Source organism: Phyllostomus hastatus, unplaced genomic scaffold, assembly GCF_019186645.2.
Source record: "Phyllostomus hastatus isolate PE091 unplaced genomic scaffold, TTU_PhHast_1.1 phas_contig_147, whole genome shotgun sequence".
In the NCBI taxonomy this organism is placed as follows: domain Eukaryota; kingdom Metazoa; phylum Chordata; class Mammalia; order Chiroptera; family Phyllostomidae; genus Phyllostomus; species Phyllostomus hastatus.
Window position 1 is genome coordinate 5,420,967 of NW_025333603.1, and position 14,993 is coordinate 5,435,959.

Consider the following 14,993-nt stretch of genomic DNA (forward strand, 5'->3'; position numbering starts at 1 on the left):
GGCCGAAGATTTGCCAGCCCAGCCTCGTGCTGAGCGAGCGTGCCCACTGTCCTGGGACCGCGTGAGACTCGGCCAGCTGGCAGCAGCCAGCCCTTCACATGGCACATTCAACGAGCTTGTTCGCGCCCATCACTGGTTACTCCTCACGGCAGCCTCGGGTGAGGGGCTTATTGTTATCCCAGGCCGTGGGGCGGAGAACCAGAGAGGTTTTTTGTCCAATGTCACACAGGGAGTAAGAGGAGATGGAGTGGGATTTGAACCCAGGTCTTCTGTCCCAGCCCTGTACCTATTTCTGCTGCACCTGTGCCAGGAGAAAGCTGGTAGGGGCTAGTGCAGGAAGGAGGGGAAGACTCTGTGTGTTTACTGTGTTTTCCTCCCACTGCATCAACTCACCTCTGTGGCAGCCACGAGAACAGGCCTCACAGACCTCTGGCTGCCTGTGGGGGGCCCCAGCTGCTGCCTGTGATGCCCACCCTAATGTCTGTGCTGAGGCCATGCCTCCCGCCGGCCGTGTGAGCCAGGGGCTGAGTGAGGCAGGGCCTGCAGGCGTGCTGAGGCAAGACCCCTTCCCGGGAGACAGACATAGGACTCCCCCCTACTGACAGCCAGCAGACTTTGGCTCCCTAAGGACCCTCTGGCCACCCACCAACCTCCTTTCCCTCCCTCCTTCCCGTGGGGTCAGACTGACTGGCCACGTGGTCCCATGGCCTCTCAGCCTGCCCATCACTCTAATATAAATGTTCCCCTTAAAATCCCTGCACGTCCAATCTCATCTTAGCATCTGCTGCTCCCACCTGAACTGACGCCACTTTCACAAGGCACTCGATGGGCTCCATTTTACAAAGGAGGGACCTGAGGCATCGTGAGGTGAAGGGCCTGCCCTGGGGCCACCGCCCTTCCTGCCCTGCCTCCTAAAGCCAGGGTCACTGGAGGACAGGTGGCCTCGTGCTGACAACGCCTCTCTGTCCCTGTGCTTGCTCCCCAGCTGCACGTGGGCCAGGACCCTGAGGCCGACGTCCTGACCGAGTGTCTGGCCCTGCAGCAGCTCCAGGCGTCCACACAGATGGCTGACGGCGACGGGAAGGGAGGCCGAGCCTTGGGCCAGGAGCTGCTCCCAGGTAGGCAGGCCCGGAGGCAGGGCCAGGCCCACGCCTGGAGGGCCCTTTTCCCGCCACCCTGCCCCACCACGCATGAAGACAGGGGGCTCATGTCAGCAAGACTTGCGGAAGGATGCCCTCCGTCACACTCTTCTGGGGCTCCCCATGGCCCATGGGCTGAAGTTGGGGCTGGGCAGGGCCTAGCAGTCGTGGAGGCTTCCTGGCCCACCCTTGTTGGCACGTTGGATGCAGTTCCCTGGATGGGCTGTGCTCCCTCCTTCCTCCCAGCCTCCGTTCACACCTCACCGGCCCCCTCCCTGTCTCTTCCTCGTCGCTGAGGCAGCTCCTTCACTTCCTTCAGGGCCTGCCTTGGGGTTCAGGCCTGGGCCTCAGCTTGGCCCCGTGGACTCAGCACCATCATCGTTCCTCGCCTCAGAGGAGAAAACCTAGGCTCTGCGAGGGTGAGCAGCTTGGCCATAACCACCTCTGCCTCATGCGCTAAACTCTGTGGCCCAGAGACACCCCCCGCAAACCCCTGAGCCCCTGAAGGCCCATCCAGCCAGACCCTCTGAGCCTCTGGTCCAGCCAAGGCAGCCTGTCCGTCCCGGCCACTGCCACAGCCACAGGGCCCGTCTCAGGCCCAACAGTTCTGGCTGCTTGGCCTAGGAATCCGGCCTGGATCAGGGCACCGCGGCCTGTGGATTCCAGCTGACGAAGTTGCTCTCTCCCTCCTCCCCGCAAAGAAACCGCGGTATCGGAGCAGAAAGCTCTTCCCACCCTCTGGGATTTCTTGAATTACTCCAACCATTTTAAACATTTTTTATTTTCCAATTTCTTATTCTTTCCTCTCAGCATTGAAGTGGCAGCAGATTTAAAACTGCCAAAGCACTTAAAATGGCCTTGGGAAGAGGAGGTGTTCACCCGTCCTCTGGGTGTGAGGGCAGGCAGGCCCTCCAGGGTGAGCACCCCCAGGAGGGTGGGTCCACACCCTTCTCCCTCTGGCCAGCAGCTGCTTCTCACGGGGCCAGAGGTGCTGAAATAGCAGGGCGAGAAGGTGCCTTAGGGATGACCTAGCCCCGCGATGAAGGCTTGCTACATGGCACTCTGTGCTGAGCAGGGTTCTAAGCCTCAGCAGGAAAGAGGGCTGGGACTGTTAGCAATGGCTGCCCTGCAGCAGAGGTCCTGCGGGCCCGCCGTCTTCACCCTGGGGGGACTCGGGCCTGGGCCGGAGGAGGACGGACCCGAGACCATCAGAAGTCCTTAGCAGATCCAGGTGGGAAGCTTCTTCCCCAAGCTGCCAGCCCAGGGCTTGTCTCAGGGAGAGGGGCCAGGGCCAGCGATGACTACCTCTTGAGTACTCGGTTGGGCCGGTCACTTTGCAAACATCCTCTCGGTCAGCCCCCCGGGAGCCCGGGCTAAAGGTGAGAAGTGGAGGCACTGAGGCAGCAGCACGGGTGAGGCGGTGCAGGCCAAGCACATGGGCCAGGCCCACTCGGACAGGGCATGAGCGGTGTCTTCCTGCCGTGAGCTGCTGACCTTCTGTGATGACCAGTGGTGATTGTGGATGAGATCACTTATACAGACCCAGTGTGACTGATGACTGTGTCATCGCCATTGTTATTGTTGTGGCTCGTGGTGAACGAGAAGAGTCACTATTTACTTACCCGTCTCCGGGTAACGCCACAGCGGACACAGACTGGGCAATGTGCAGAACCTGCTGCAACCAACACAGCCCTCCAGCAGCACGGGCTGGTGCGCCCTCCCCTCCCGGACGAGGGGCTTTGGTTTCTGAGCGGTCAGGACACTTTTTGCTGAGGTTCCACAGCCAGGAAGACGCAGAGGCCCGATCTGGGCCCAGGCCACCTGCTCGCTGGCTGTGCCCTTAACGGACTAGTCTGCTTCCCTGCTGCTAAGGCTACACTTGGCCAAACCGAGCACCTACTGTGTGCCAGGCCCCGTGCTGGTCCCTGACCTCGAGCGGCTTTCTCCTAGGCTCCGGCTGCCAGACTGTGCTGCAGGCCGCCGGGTGCACGCCTGAGGCACAGCTGGGGACAGATGTCGGGGCCGGAGGCGAAGCACTCGCGGCTGGTGGTCAATGATGCTGGTTTACAGCCCGAAGTGGGACATGTGGGGAGAGGCTGGCAGGCCCCGTGGCATCTCTACTCTCGCTGCCCCTTCCGGTGCCGTGATTCCCTCGTTTCCACCCACTGTCTGTTCACACGCACAACAAGCCCCGTTCACACACTCAGACGCCCACCGTGTGTCCGTCCTCAGGGGACCGGACAGACGGAGACCTGGACCGGCAGAGCACAGGCTGGGGAGAGCAGGGTAGATTCGAGCAGTGTTAGGGTGGAAGAGTCCCAAACAGAGGGGCGGGGGCGAGGGAGGAGCTGGTGAGGGTGACATTGAACTTTCATCGTCTGACCCTAGGAAGCTCTCTCGCGCTTGTGCCCCATCAGGAAGGACCTGCTGTCTGCACAGGAAGCCCTCAGCAGCTTCCCTGGCAGGCCTCCTTTGGCTGACTCATGGCAGTGAGGACATGAGAGGCATGTGGTCAGCATGGCTGAAAGAGAGGTGGCAGGATTTGTCAGGACTCTAGGCCTCCCGAGCTGCCAGGCCCCCAAACGGGTGGCCGAGGGAGCAGTGGATGGGGTGGGTGGGCAGGCAGGCGGTGCTGTCAGGTGAGCGGAGGTACCTCAGCCAGGCAGGGGTAAGGACTCGGGCCCAGAGGCAGAGGGCCCTCCGGAACCCATTTGGAGCCCTGGGGTCTCCCAGCCAGCTCACACGAAGCCTGAACCAGGGGCCTCGAGCCAGACACCCAGGCCATAACCTGGTCTGGAGCCCTGGGCCGTTTCCTGGACCAGCTTTCAATGGACTTCCTTTTGGTATTACTCAGGAGACCTGATTAGCTGCCCACTGTGTAACTTTCAGCAAATCATGGAAGTTCTTAAGACTTAGTTTCTTCATCTTAAAATGGGACCATATTATCTCCCCCTATTGACAGCTGTTGAGATGGTTAAACATAGTGTGGAAAAGAGTGTGGAAAAATAGCTCACACATAGTATATTCTTAATTAACAGTAACTGGTACTAATTATACACATCCATTGAGAGTGCAGAATGCCAGCTAGTGTAGCCCATCCCTGGGATGTCTGCTGCCCCAGCTCCAGGCCTGGGGGTGTAAACTGTTTGGTCTCAGAGGCACAGTATTTCATTTTTGTTCTGTTTTTGAACAGTTTCACTGGAAAGGCCGTAAGAGGCACAGTCTCCACTTTGCCACTGTCCCCACTGCTCCCTGTTGTCACCTCCACAGTTTCACTTCTGTTGCTCCCTGCCATGCCACCTAAGGCACTGAGCTGGCCATCCCTGCCGCAGCCCTGCTCAGTTCCTTGCAGTAGCTCCCTGGACTGCAGGCCTGGGCCGTCAGGGCCAGCCCGGGATGGGCGAGCCTTGGAGCCCGAAACACCTGAGGAGGTAAAAGTCCGTCTTTCACCCCATGCATGAAAGAGTGTGACGTGTTCTCAGAAGGTCCTCAGGAGGTGATAAAAAGCCTTGTGTATGGCTCCATGATGACCAGAATGATGCTTGAGACGTAGCAGCTGGCCCAGGGTGAGCTCAGGCCAGTTGGAGTAGACACATCAACGCAGCTGTGGGCCTGACCCCCAGGTCCAGAGAGTCCTCCCAGGCCATCGACTTGATGAGTTGATTTCTGTGAAAATGATGCCAGTTTCTATTAAAAGTCAAATAAAGATGGCCAGGTTAAAAAGAGAGTGCGAAACTGGCCCCATTTTTTTCAGATAAAATAGGGATGTCAAAAATGTGCAGCCCTCTCTGTCCGTCTCAGGCTCCGGTCCCGGAGGGGTTCATTCTCCTTTTCAGCTGGGGTCTCTCAGTGAACCACTGCACTCAGCAACTACACTCAGACCCTCAGCCGGGCCACTGGGGCGACATCTGATGACCTAGTGCCCATCTGATCCATTAACCCACTTACTCTCCCCACGAAGGTGAGACTGTTGGGGTAAAAGGTGAGAAGAGGTGATACCAACCTGCGGGGGTTCCAGAATCTGAGACGAGAGCACAGCTGACTGACCGCTGTCCCCGGGTGGGACACCCATACGGTGTACAGCCCCCTGTGACGTCCTTTCTCGGAGGTCTCCCAGGCCAGCCTGCCGTCCGCCAGCTCGGCCATGCTCTCTCTGGGGCGCCTCACACTGGACATCCAGGGTCTGCTCGCCCATCTCCAGGCTGACGGGCCGTTCATTGTTCCCAGCAGCAGCCCATTACCCTGCGGCAGCGTGGCCTGTCGGAGGGTACAGCCGAGCCCAGAGCCTACTCCTCTCTGTCCAGGGCCCTGTCTGCCTCTGGGGCTACACAGATACACAAAGCCAGCCTCGTCTTTCCCAGAACAGCCCCAGAGATCTGAGGCAGCCTTTTCATATAGTCCCCTCATCCTGATCAAGACACACACCCCCCCACGGGGCCTGACCACCCCACGCCTCTGATGGCCCCCTCACCTGGCCTCTGCAGTCAGTCGGGGGGACCTCGGCTCTGCACGCGGCCCTTCGGCCCAGGCACGGGCGAGGAGTAGAGCCAGAGCCGTCATGTCCCCGTTTGGTCCCTGACCTTCTGCTAACACAACGTTGCTGGCTCCCTGTCTTGTCTTTCTCGTAGGCAGGCGCGCTGCTCCCGGGTCGCCCACAGCCATCTCTAGAGAGTGGCCGAAGCCCAGCGATATTTGTTTGCTTCCCTGCAGGTGTGTATCCTGGCTCTGTCACCCCCCATAATGGGCTCGCATCAGGCATTCTGCCCCCCACGCACGATGTCCCTTCCAGGCACCACCCACTGGACGCCACCACAGGTCCCCACCATCTGTCCCCTCTGCCCACGGCTGAGAGCACCAGGGACGGGTACGTACAGCAAGCCAGCCCTCCTGCAGGGCGCTAAGCAGGGACCTGCATGGGAGGCAGAGGAGGGCAGGCATCCCTCACACTAAATGATTGTTACTGATCATGAAAATAGCCAGCATTTAGGCAGCACTTACCTAGGTGCCGCGTCTGTACCAGACTCTTTCTGTGCACGGTTTCACTGGGGCCTCATGGCAACCCTACCTGGTAGATGGCACTGGCCCCTGGGCTTCTCGACGCCTCACCTTGAGTACCCTCCCCTCTCCTGTGGAGGGGGGCGGGCCAGGGAACGCTGCATCCTCACCCGACCCCTGCATTCCGGGCTGCCACACCCAGGCCCCCTCAGGAGCCACGCTCTGGCTTCTCCTTGTCTCACGCTGTGCATTTGGTGAGCAGACTGCCCACCAACCACTCCAGAGATGCCCACCTGGGCCTCACCCCTACTCCGCCACTGCAGCTGTACCCCACTGCCAGGCCGGTGGGGCTGTCCAGGAGCCCTCACTGCGGGATCACTGCAGGGAGGGGTGGCCTCTTCCTGCATTCAATGTGGTTCTCATTGTGGTCACTTAATTGGCTGGAAATGGTGAATGTGCTAATTGCCAGCTGCTCATGCTGCCAAAATCGGTTTCCTTGCCCTGCCTCCTGCCCTCCCTGCCACCTCCACTTACCGCCGGCAGGATTTGATCAGATTTGCCCCTGAGGCCTATCTCCAGAGCTGTCCTCCGCCCCAAGCAAAGCCTCAGCCTGCCTCTGCCTGGGGCCCACCTGGCTTTCTCACCAGATTTGTCATCCAGGGCCCCTAACTCTGCTCCTCCTTTATTCAAAGTCCAGCGAAGGCCCTGGTGTGGGCAGGCCTGTGCCACGCATGACCCCAGCCCTGGGGAAGCTCCCCGTGAGGAGGGGAGAGGGACAGGCCCGCAGGGGTTGATGACACAGATGTGCTCTGAGGGAAGGCAGCAGAAGAATGGAGAAGCCCAGAGGAGAGCCCAGTGCGGTGGGGGAGGGTGGCAGGAGAAGCTTCCTGGAGGGGATGCCAAGTCAGACCTCTACGGTTAAGTAGGAGCTGGCTGAGTGGAGAGGTTGGGAGGAAGGAGGAAGCAGGAGTGAAGGCAGGCGTGGTGGGAGCTTGGTGTGTTCTGGAAACTGGAATCTGCACGTGCAGCGACAGGCTCTGGAGAGAGGTCGCCAGGGCCAGGTCGGGAGGCCTGTGATGGAACTCTCTCTGAGGCATCACGTGGTCAGGCTTGGGGACGCAAATTTGAGACCTGCAGGAGGGCCAGGATCACCAGGGGCAGCATTGAATGGAGGGTGGGTGCCAGCCTGAGCTAGAGCTGGTGGGCGGGCAGGAAGAACCCCCAGAAGGCATTAGTGACTTGGAACATGAAGGACTTAGGGAAACTCTGGCTGGCGGAGAGGGGAGGGGCCATGGCGGGGGAGAGCCTGTGGGTGGGCAGAGGTACCGTTCATGGGTTCAGGGAGCAGGGGCGGCTGTGGTGGGCAGGCCGTGGAGAGCCACAAAGAGGCAGCCTGACGGGGTGCAAGGGGAACTCAGAAAACCAAGCCTGAGGTCCCCCTCTGTAAAGCGAGCATGACAGTCTCCCCTGGAGGAAAGCAGTGAGACCCTGCTCGTGCCCGACTCCACATGTGTCACCTGGTACAGCTTCCATGGACACCCGCCCCCCACCCACCGGCTCAGGCCACCTGCTCACCCACCAGCCAGCCTCAAACATCTCCAACCAAAGAAAAATAAACCACCGAGGCCTTTCCCCACTTGGGCCTGTGCACTCTGCTCTGCCTCATTCATCACCTGCCTGCCGCCTGCGTAAGTGCCCGTCAAGAATTCCTGCCACGAGAGGCAGAGTGATGACAAGATCGAGACAGACCCCCGGCTCGCCCGCCCACCCGTGCCTGCAGGAGCCGGGGCGCGAGTCATCCCAACCGCCAGGTGCCCCGGCTCCTCCGGGCTGCGGGACAGAGGGGCCCTCACGCCTGACACCGGGCCCAGCCTGAATGGGTTTCTTTTTTCAGCCCCTGAGAAGGGGGTGGGGAGGCCTTCAGCCTCCCCTTCCAGCCAAAGTCAACAGGGAAGGCCACTCGAGGCTCCCCAGTGGTTTGCTGGGACGTTTAAATAGCTTGACAGAATTATCTGATTCACTCGAAAATATGCTAAGAGGGCCTGACTTCATGACCAAATGTATTTATTCTGGCTCAGAGAAGACGCCGAATAGGGTGGTATTTTACCCCAGCCCTGTACGAGGTATGAAGCCCTAAGTCTGCCAGGCCAGTGAGGTTTTATATTAATTTTTATAGGTTCCAATTGGAGCAAAAATATTTGATTTAGGAGTCATTTGCATGACTCAGAAGAGGCGCTCTAGATGAGCTTTCTTCCCTTTAAAGGGCGCAGGTAGAGCCGCGCAAGCTCAGCCCTCACGTCGGCTGAGGAGAGGGCCGAGTTCTGTTTAATTTCACTGGCTGCAAAGGTGGCAAATGTGAGTGTATGGCAGGTTTGAGACAGGAAAAACAAACTCTGGAAATGCATGTTTTTTCCCCTTCAGATCGGGCTCTCCTTAATTCTGCAGTGCCGTTGCTCTCTGGGTGTCGTGTCGTAGCTGGACAATTTAGAAACCAGTTTGTCGGTATCTATCAGCTGTTTGCTGGGGGCCAGGCCCAGGGCTGAGTGCCGCGGGACTGAGGGGACTGAGACCTGGCCCTCCCGACAGGCAGGGCTGGCAGGACACCAGGCCAGAGGTGGAGCGTGGTGGGTGCCGGGCTGGGAGGGTCAATAAGGCAGATGGGCACCACCCAGCAGGCCCGAAGGAGGGTCTCCCCTCCTGGCCACACCTCTGCCCGGCCTCGGCCAGGAGAACTGGCTATGAGGGCCCATGGCTTGTGTGTAGCCCCCCACTGTTTACGAAGCGCGGCAGAAGACCCTGGCCTGCCCCATAGCCCCTGAGACAGGCCTAAAAATGTTAGGGTAGTCAGTAATGATGATTTGTACATGGCGCCTTGATGAGGATTCAGTTCGTTTGCTCCAGGAGGCTGAAGCGAGCCTGCAGGGTGTTAGATGCTGGGCTAGGGAGCCGGGACATGGTGCGGAGTGCCCCCTTCTGCTGCCTTCAGAGCACGCACGGTGGTGGGGGCCCAGACGCGTGGGTGGTGACCGCGCAGTGGAGGGGCAGAGACGGCAGGGTGCCCAGGCTGGAGGGAGCAGCGAGGGACCCGGCAGAGCCACGGCATGGAGCCCACTGAGCTCTCCCCCAACCCCCGCTCCCCATTTCAAGACAGTCCTGCTTCCTCGGAGAGGTGCTGATCTGTCCCGTTAATACCGCGTGCCTTGGAGGGTGGGTCAGGGGAACACGCCTCGCCTGCCAAGGTCACCAGGAGCTGTGACGTTGAATTTGCCGTGTATTTTAATCGATGGCCCGACAAATCCACAAGTGCAAACCAGAAAATGGGGACCGAGCTCTCGCGCTCCCCCTCCCTCTGCAGTGCGAGGACGAGAGCCCGCCCCGTCCCGTCCGGCGGAGCTCATTTTGGGCCCTGTGAACAGGCCGCCGCCTGGTCTACGGGGGTGTGCAGTCCGGGTGGGTGGCCCCCTCCGTGGGGGCGGTGAAGGCCCCATCGCAGGACGGATCCAAGTGGAGGAGAGGTGGCCGGGGACGGAGATAGAGGCCACCGAAGGCGCACTGGGTAGGGCAGGGAGGCCACCTCGGACATCAGACCTACCTGCCGGTTTTCCTTCCCTTCCTCTCGATGATGATGATGCACAGAGTGGCTGAGAACGTACTGACCCCACACCGGTCCTTAGTCCGCATCGCTTTATTTACTTTACCCTCACCATGACTGCGTGTCAGTGCTGTGTGGCCAGACTCACTGAGGCAGCCTCTCTGAACTTGGTTTTCTGGCCTGTGAGGAGGACACAAGAACCTCTCGCACAGGCGCTCCCTGAACAATGGCTGCCCATGCCGTAGGCTGCTCTCCGGCAGAGGGACTGCCCCAGGCTCGTCCTCCAGGCGCCAGAGTGGTGCGCCCACTCAGGGTCTGACTGGCAGGGGAGGCTGGGAGGCAGCCCTGGGTAATGAGAGCTGCCCTGTGTCAGGGAGAGAACTCGGCAAGGAAACCAAGGCTCAGAGACATTTAGCATCTTGCCCAAAGTCACGTGGCTGGTGAGAACCAACAGGGTTTTAAACGCAGTTCTGCCAACCCCGGGGGTCGTATCACCATGTTCCTTGCTGTCAGTCCTAAATACCAGGTGGAAGTTTTGCTTCACTGATTCCTTCGGGGCTCTAATACTCACAACATTTTAAAAATTTAATTACAGTTTGAACATAGACATTAAACCTTCCTCTTCTAACTGCACTGTTGCAAGTTAGAGCAGGCCAGCTAGTGAGCCCCCCATTGCTGGAGGGAAGTAAGCAGTGGTAGCCAAGCCTCTGGCCCTCATCTCTTCCAGAGCCTCTCCTGCTCACAGCTGTCCCTGTTCTCCAGGTTGGGACCCGGCCTCCTCTCGCCCATGCTCAGCCCACTGAAGGGGCTTGGGCCACCGCCGTTGCCACCATCCTCCCAGAGCCATTCTCCAGGGGGCCACTCCTTCCCCACACTCCCCAGCAAGCCACCCTACCCGCCCTTCCAGGGTCCTCCACCCCCACCTCTGCCCAGCCCGCAAGGTAAGCTCAGTCTGGGGGCCTCTCCTGTACACACACCAATGCCTGCTGGGGTGCGCAAGGGGCCTGGGACACTGCCCTGGGGGGAGCAGGTGGGCAGCAGAGTGACAGCAGGCACGGAGGGCCGCCCTGGGAGAAGCTGGAGTCAGGGGACCAACACGCCTAGTCAGGGGCACTTCCTGGAGGAAATTCTCCCTAAGGGTGGAAAAGAGTTCCAACGATAAGGCATTACAGGATCTGGCAGGAGGGAACTGCATCGGCAGTGGCAGGGAACAGCCTGCTGCTCGGAGGGAGAGAAGTGTGATTGGGTGTCTCAGAGGCGGAGGGGTGGAGGGCCAATTGTCCCTCTCCCCAGAGCACTGTCATTGCCACAAATGACTCGAGGCAGGTGCAGCCACATGAGGTCGTGTCACCCACTCCCTCTGGTTCAGGGCAGGGGTGCAAGAGGGGCCCAGGCCCCCAGCCCCTTTGCACCCTGGGGCCTCCTTCTCCGTCACACCCACCACCATGCCTGGACAGGACAGCGTGGGGGCCCCGGGCACTTCCCCTTCGTTAACACGGCCCTGCCGCCTCCCTCCGCAGGGTACCAGGGCAGTTTCCACTCCATCCAGAATTGCTTCCCCTACGGCGACTGCTACCGTGTGGCTGAGCCGGCAGCCGGTGGGGATGGACTGGCTGGGGAGGCCCACGGTTTCAACCCCCTGCGGCCCAATGGTTACCACAGCCTCAGTGCACCTTTACCTGCCACAGGTAAGCCCCACCTGCGTGACTCCCTTCCCTGAATGCCCACCAAGGCCCAACCCTGTGCTGAGTGCTTTATGCAGGTTGTCCCGCAGCCGTGGGACAGCCCCCTGAGGCAGGGTCACTCCCACTTGACAGAGACGAAGTTACAGGCTCAGAGGCCCCAGGAGGCGGCAGAACGGGAACGTGCGCCCCGCCTGCCTCCACAGTCTCACACAGCTTGTTCGTGCCCCGATTCCGGCAGGTGCCTGCAGGCGCAGACAAGAATCAGACTGGAGCTCACAGTCAGGTGATGCGCCCTTTGAATATTCACTGCACACCTACTGTGTGCAGGCACGGTCACAGATCTGAGGATCCAGCGGAGCCTGAGACAGAGGCTGATCTCCGTGTAACAGAGAGGAAACTGAGGCCCAGAAGGGCCACATTGCTAGGAAGGGACAGGGCCCCGGTGGTCATGCTTGTTCTCGTGCTGCTTCTGTGCCCCCACAGGGCCCCGGGCCTTCCCCAGGCAGGGCCCTTGGCTGGGGCGGAGAAGCCCGTGAGCAGGGAAGGCTGTGCAAGGCCCGGGGCAGAGTGAGGCTCAGAGCAGGGCCAGTCCCGGTCAGAGCGGGGCCCAGATGGGTGGGGCGGCCCTGCCCTGAGTGCTCCGAGCCCAGCCCCACCTAGATCAGCCCTGGGCCGGGGGGCCAGTGGGCAGCTACCAGGCCTGGGCAGGATGGGACCCCGGACGGAGGGGAACTTGAGGCCCCGTCCCAGCGGACCCCTGGGCAGCTCTGGGTGCGTGCAGCTGGGGGTGGAGATGTAAAGACAGGAACAAGCGCCGAGGCCACGGACGAGCACACGTAAAACCATGGGTCCCCGCTTCCTGTTCACATACATGCCCCCCGTGTCTGTGCACGCTCTTTCTTCCTGGTCTGAGGAGCACGGCCGTGTGCACGCGCACGTGGGGCCAGCGGGGCGAGTCCGGGCAGCGTGAGCCCCGTGAGTGTGTGAGGAGCTGGCAGGGCACGCGTGCTTTTGTCTGCACACGTGTGCTCACATCATGCTTGTGCTGATGTTTTTGGCCCGCCTGTGTGCACACCTGTGTCCGTCCCCATCCTGTGACCCCATCCGTGTGCACACACACGTGTTCCCCACCCCATGTAACCCCATCTGTGTGCACAGAATGTGTTCAAGGACAGTGTAAGTATGTCTGTGGTGGTCACATCACACGCACCACAGGCAGATGTGTACCCAGTCACAGGGTGGGCATGTTCCACATTTGCACGCCTCTGGATTGGTGTATGAGTGGGCACTGGCCACTGTCCCCAGCACTGCTAGCTCTCACCGGGCCAGCCCCCACCCAGCCCCCCGCCAGCCCAAGGTGGGATTGCTTGGTTTAGCGGCCAGGCCTGAAATAAGTGGTTCTGAGGGGTCAAGAGGGGTCCCATGCCCTCCCACCAAGGCAGGGGTTCTCCTGGCCTCCTTCACCCCTGCTACCTGGTGGCAGCCCAGCATCCAGCACCCATTCCAGGCCCTGCTCTGCTACCCACATCTCTGCCAAGCTGCGAATAGGCATGCTGGACTGAACAAGGTGGGGCCAAGGGGCCTCGGGAATAGTCCAGCCTGGTCCCATTGCACGGATGGGAAGACTGAGGCCCAAGTGCCTGAGGCTACAGAAGTTCATGACAACAGTTCAGACTCAGAGGCCTGGGCAAGGCGACCTCTTCAGGCGCCTCCCAGGTTGAGAGCCTCTGAGCAGTAACCCCACCTGGAGACAGGGTGTCCAGCGGAAGGGCCAGGTGTCTTGGAGCCGGACGGACCGGGGTTCAAAGCACACCTCTCCCACTGAACCTGGGCAAGTGTGTTGCCCTCTCTGAGTCGCCTCTTCAGCCCTACGACGGAGCCATGAATCCCATCTCCCAGGGTTGTCGTGAGGCTTCAATGAGATGCGGCTTCACCGAGCCCTTAGTGCCCAGGGAGTACCAATCCCTCCTTTGGGTTTCTGGTGTTCGGTGGGGTGGAGGAACCTGAAAGGGTAGGTGGGCTGGGGTCCTTCCACCAGGAGGGGACCAGCCCCTGCAGGCAAGACCTGTGATAAGCCACCCCCACACCCCCAGCCCCCACAACATTCTGCCCCACAACACAGTGCTGGGTAATGGACCCCCCCAAACCAGCCTGTGCCTACCTCACCGGCTGCCCCGGGCCCATTGGAAATGCAAGGCCTGGGGCACCTTCTGCCAAGCCCCGCCCCTCCTTACCTGGAAGGGCAGAGGGCTCAGAGCGGATCTCACTGAGGGGACACTAGGCAGGGGGTGGCATCTGGGAGTTGGGAAAAGGTGACAAGCCATCACCCCTGAGTTCTCCAGCCAGACCCTGTGCCCTACACAGGCTATGAGGCTCTGGCTGAGGCCGCGTGCCCCCCCACGCTGCCGCCACAGCCCCCCACAGACGTCTTGCCCAGTGGCCCCGAGGACTGCAGCTTCTTCCCCAATGGGGCCTTCGATCACTGCCTGAGTCACATCCCCTCCATCTACACGGACACCTGAAGAGAGGCCCGGCCCACCGCCACCCGCCCTCCACCACAGATGCTCCCTCGCCTACCCCCTGCGCGCGCCCACCCTTCGTGCGCCCAGCCTGAACGGCCAGATCACTGGGAGCCGTGGTCGGAGCCCCAGCTGGGGGGGCCGGCAGGATCCGCGACCCGTGACATGCCCTTGGCCGTGTCTTCCCTTTTTCTCCCCAATGGCTTTAAAATCACAGACCTCATGTATATAAAGTGTACAGAATTTGTTTTCCATTCCCCTGCCAGTTTTATACTTTGGGTTTTATAAGAAAAACATTAAAAACTGGAAATGAGACTTGGGCCTACCTCTGTTTTAGTGATGGAGCCTCGAGGCCGAGATCAGGAGGACGAGGAGGGGTGTGTAGTGGGCGGGGGCCCAGACCGCCCCTGGGGGGCCAGCGAGGGCCTTGGGTTCTCCCCCCCCACCCCCGTGGGTATGGGCGCCTGAGTCACACGGCCCCACCAAGGAGCTGTGAGCCTTACAGACACCGCTGCTAGTCTCGGGACCTCGGCGAAAGGCAGGTATAACCCGACCATGGGCGGGCAAGAGGACCAAGGCGGGGCCTGGGACTGGAATCTAGACCCATCCGGCCCAGACCTTTTCTCTCTGCACTGACATCTCAGTGGGTGGAAAAACGCGCTGCAGCTGTGGCATGGCTTTGGCATAGCAGGCAGGGAAGGCAGGGGCAGAGGCAGGGCCCCTGCAGGTGGGCCAGGGCGAGGCGAGCACCCTCTCTGCACACAGAGCCCCACCCTCCCCCGAGTGGCCAGAGGGAGGGGAGGGAGGAGGCCGGTTCTAGGGCGCCCAGCCACCTGTCTCTCCCCATCGTGCAGTACCAGGAGCAGGCCCACCACCCAGGCCTGCGCAGATGCCCCGGGCAGTGCCCTGCACCTCACTACGTCACCCTGAAGGTCACCTGGTTAAAGGAAAATTCCTCAAGGAGAATTCCTGTCCTGTAACTGCCGAAGTAAAACAAGGCAGGGAGAGCACATTGCTGAGCACCTACTGTGTGCCGGGCCCTTGCCTGTGCTCCGGGCAGCCC

At 60.6% G+C, this 14,993-nt stretch overlaps 1 protein-coding gene across 2 annotated transcripts in view; it reads left to right on the forward strand.

Moving 5' to 3' along the window:
• The window catches only part of GLIS1 (GLIS family zinc finger 1), a 217,904-nt gene extending 203,720 nt beyond the window's left edge, over window positions 1–14,184 (forward strand). For both annotated transcript variants that reach the window (XM_045857836.1, XM_045857825.1), the window contains exons 7-11: window positions 986–1,118; window positions 5,850–6,003; window positions 10,489–10,667; window positions 11,247–11,414; window positions 13,776–14,184. In XM_045857836.1, the coding sequence (XP_045713792.1) occupies window positions 986–1,118; window positions 5,850–6,003; window positions 10,489–10,667; window positions 11,247–11,414; window positions 13,776–13,933 (792 nt within the window). In that variant the 3' untranslated portion in view covers window positions 13,934–14,184. The remainder of the gene's footprint in view (window positions 1–985; window positions 1,119–5,849; window positions 6,004–10,488; window positions 10,668–11,246; window positions 11,415–13,775) is intronic.
• Window positions 14,185–14,993: the final 809 nt, after the last annotated feature.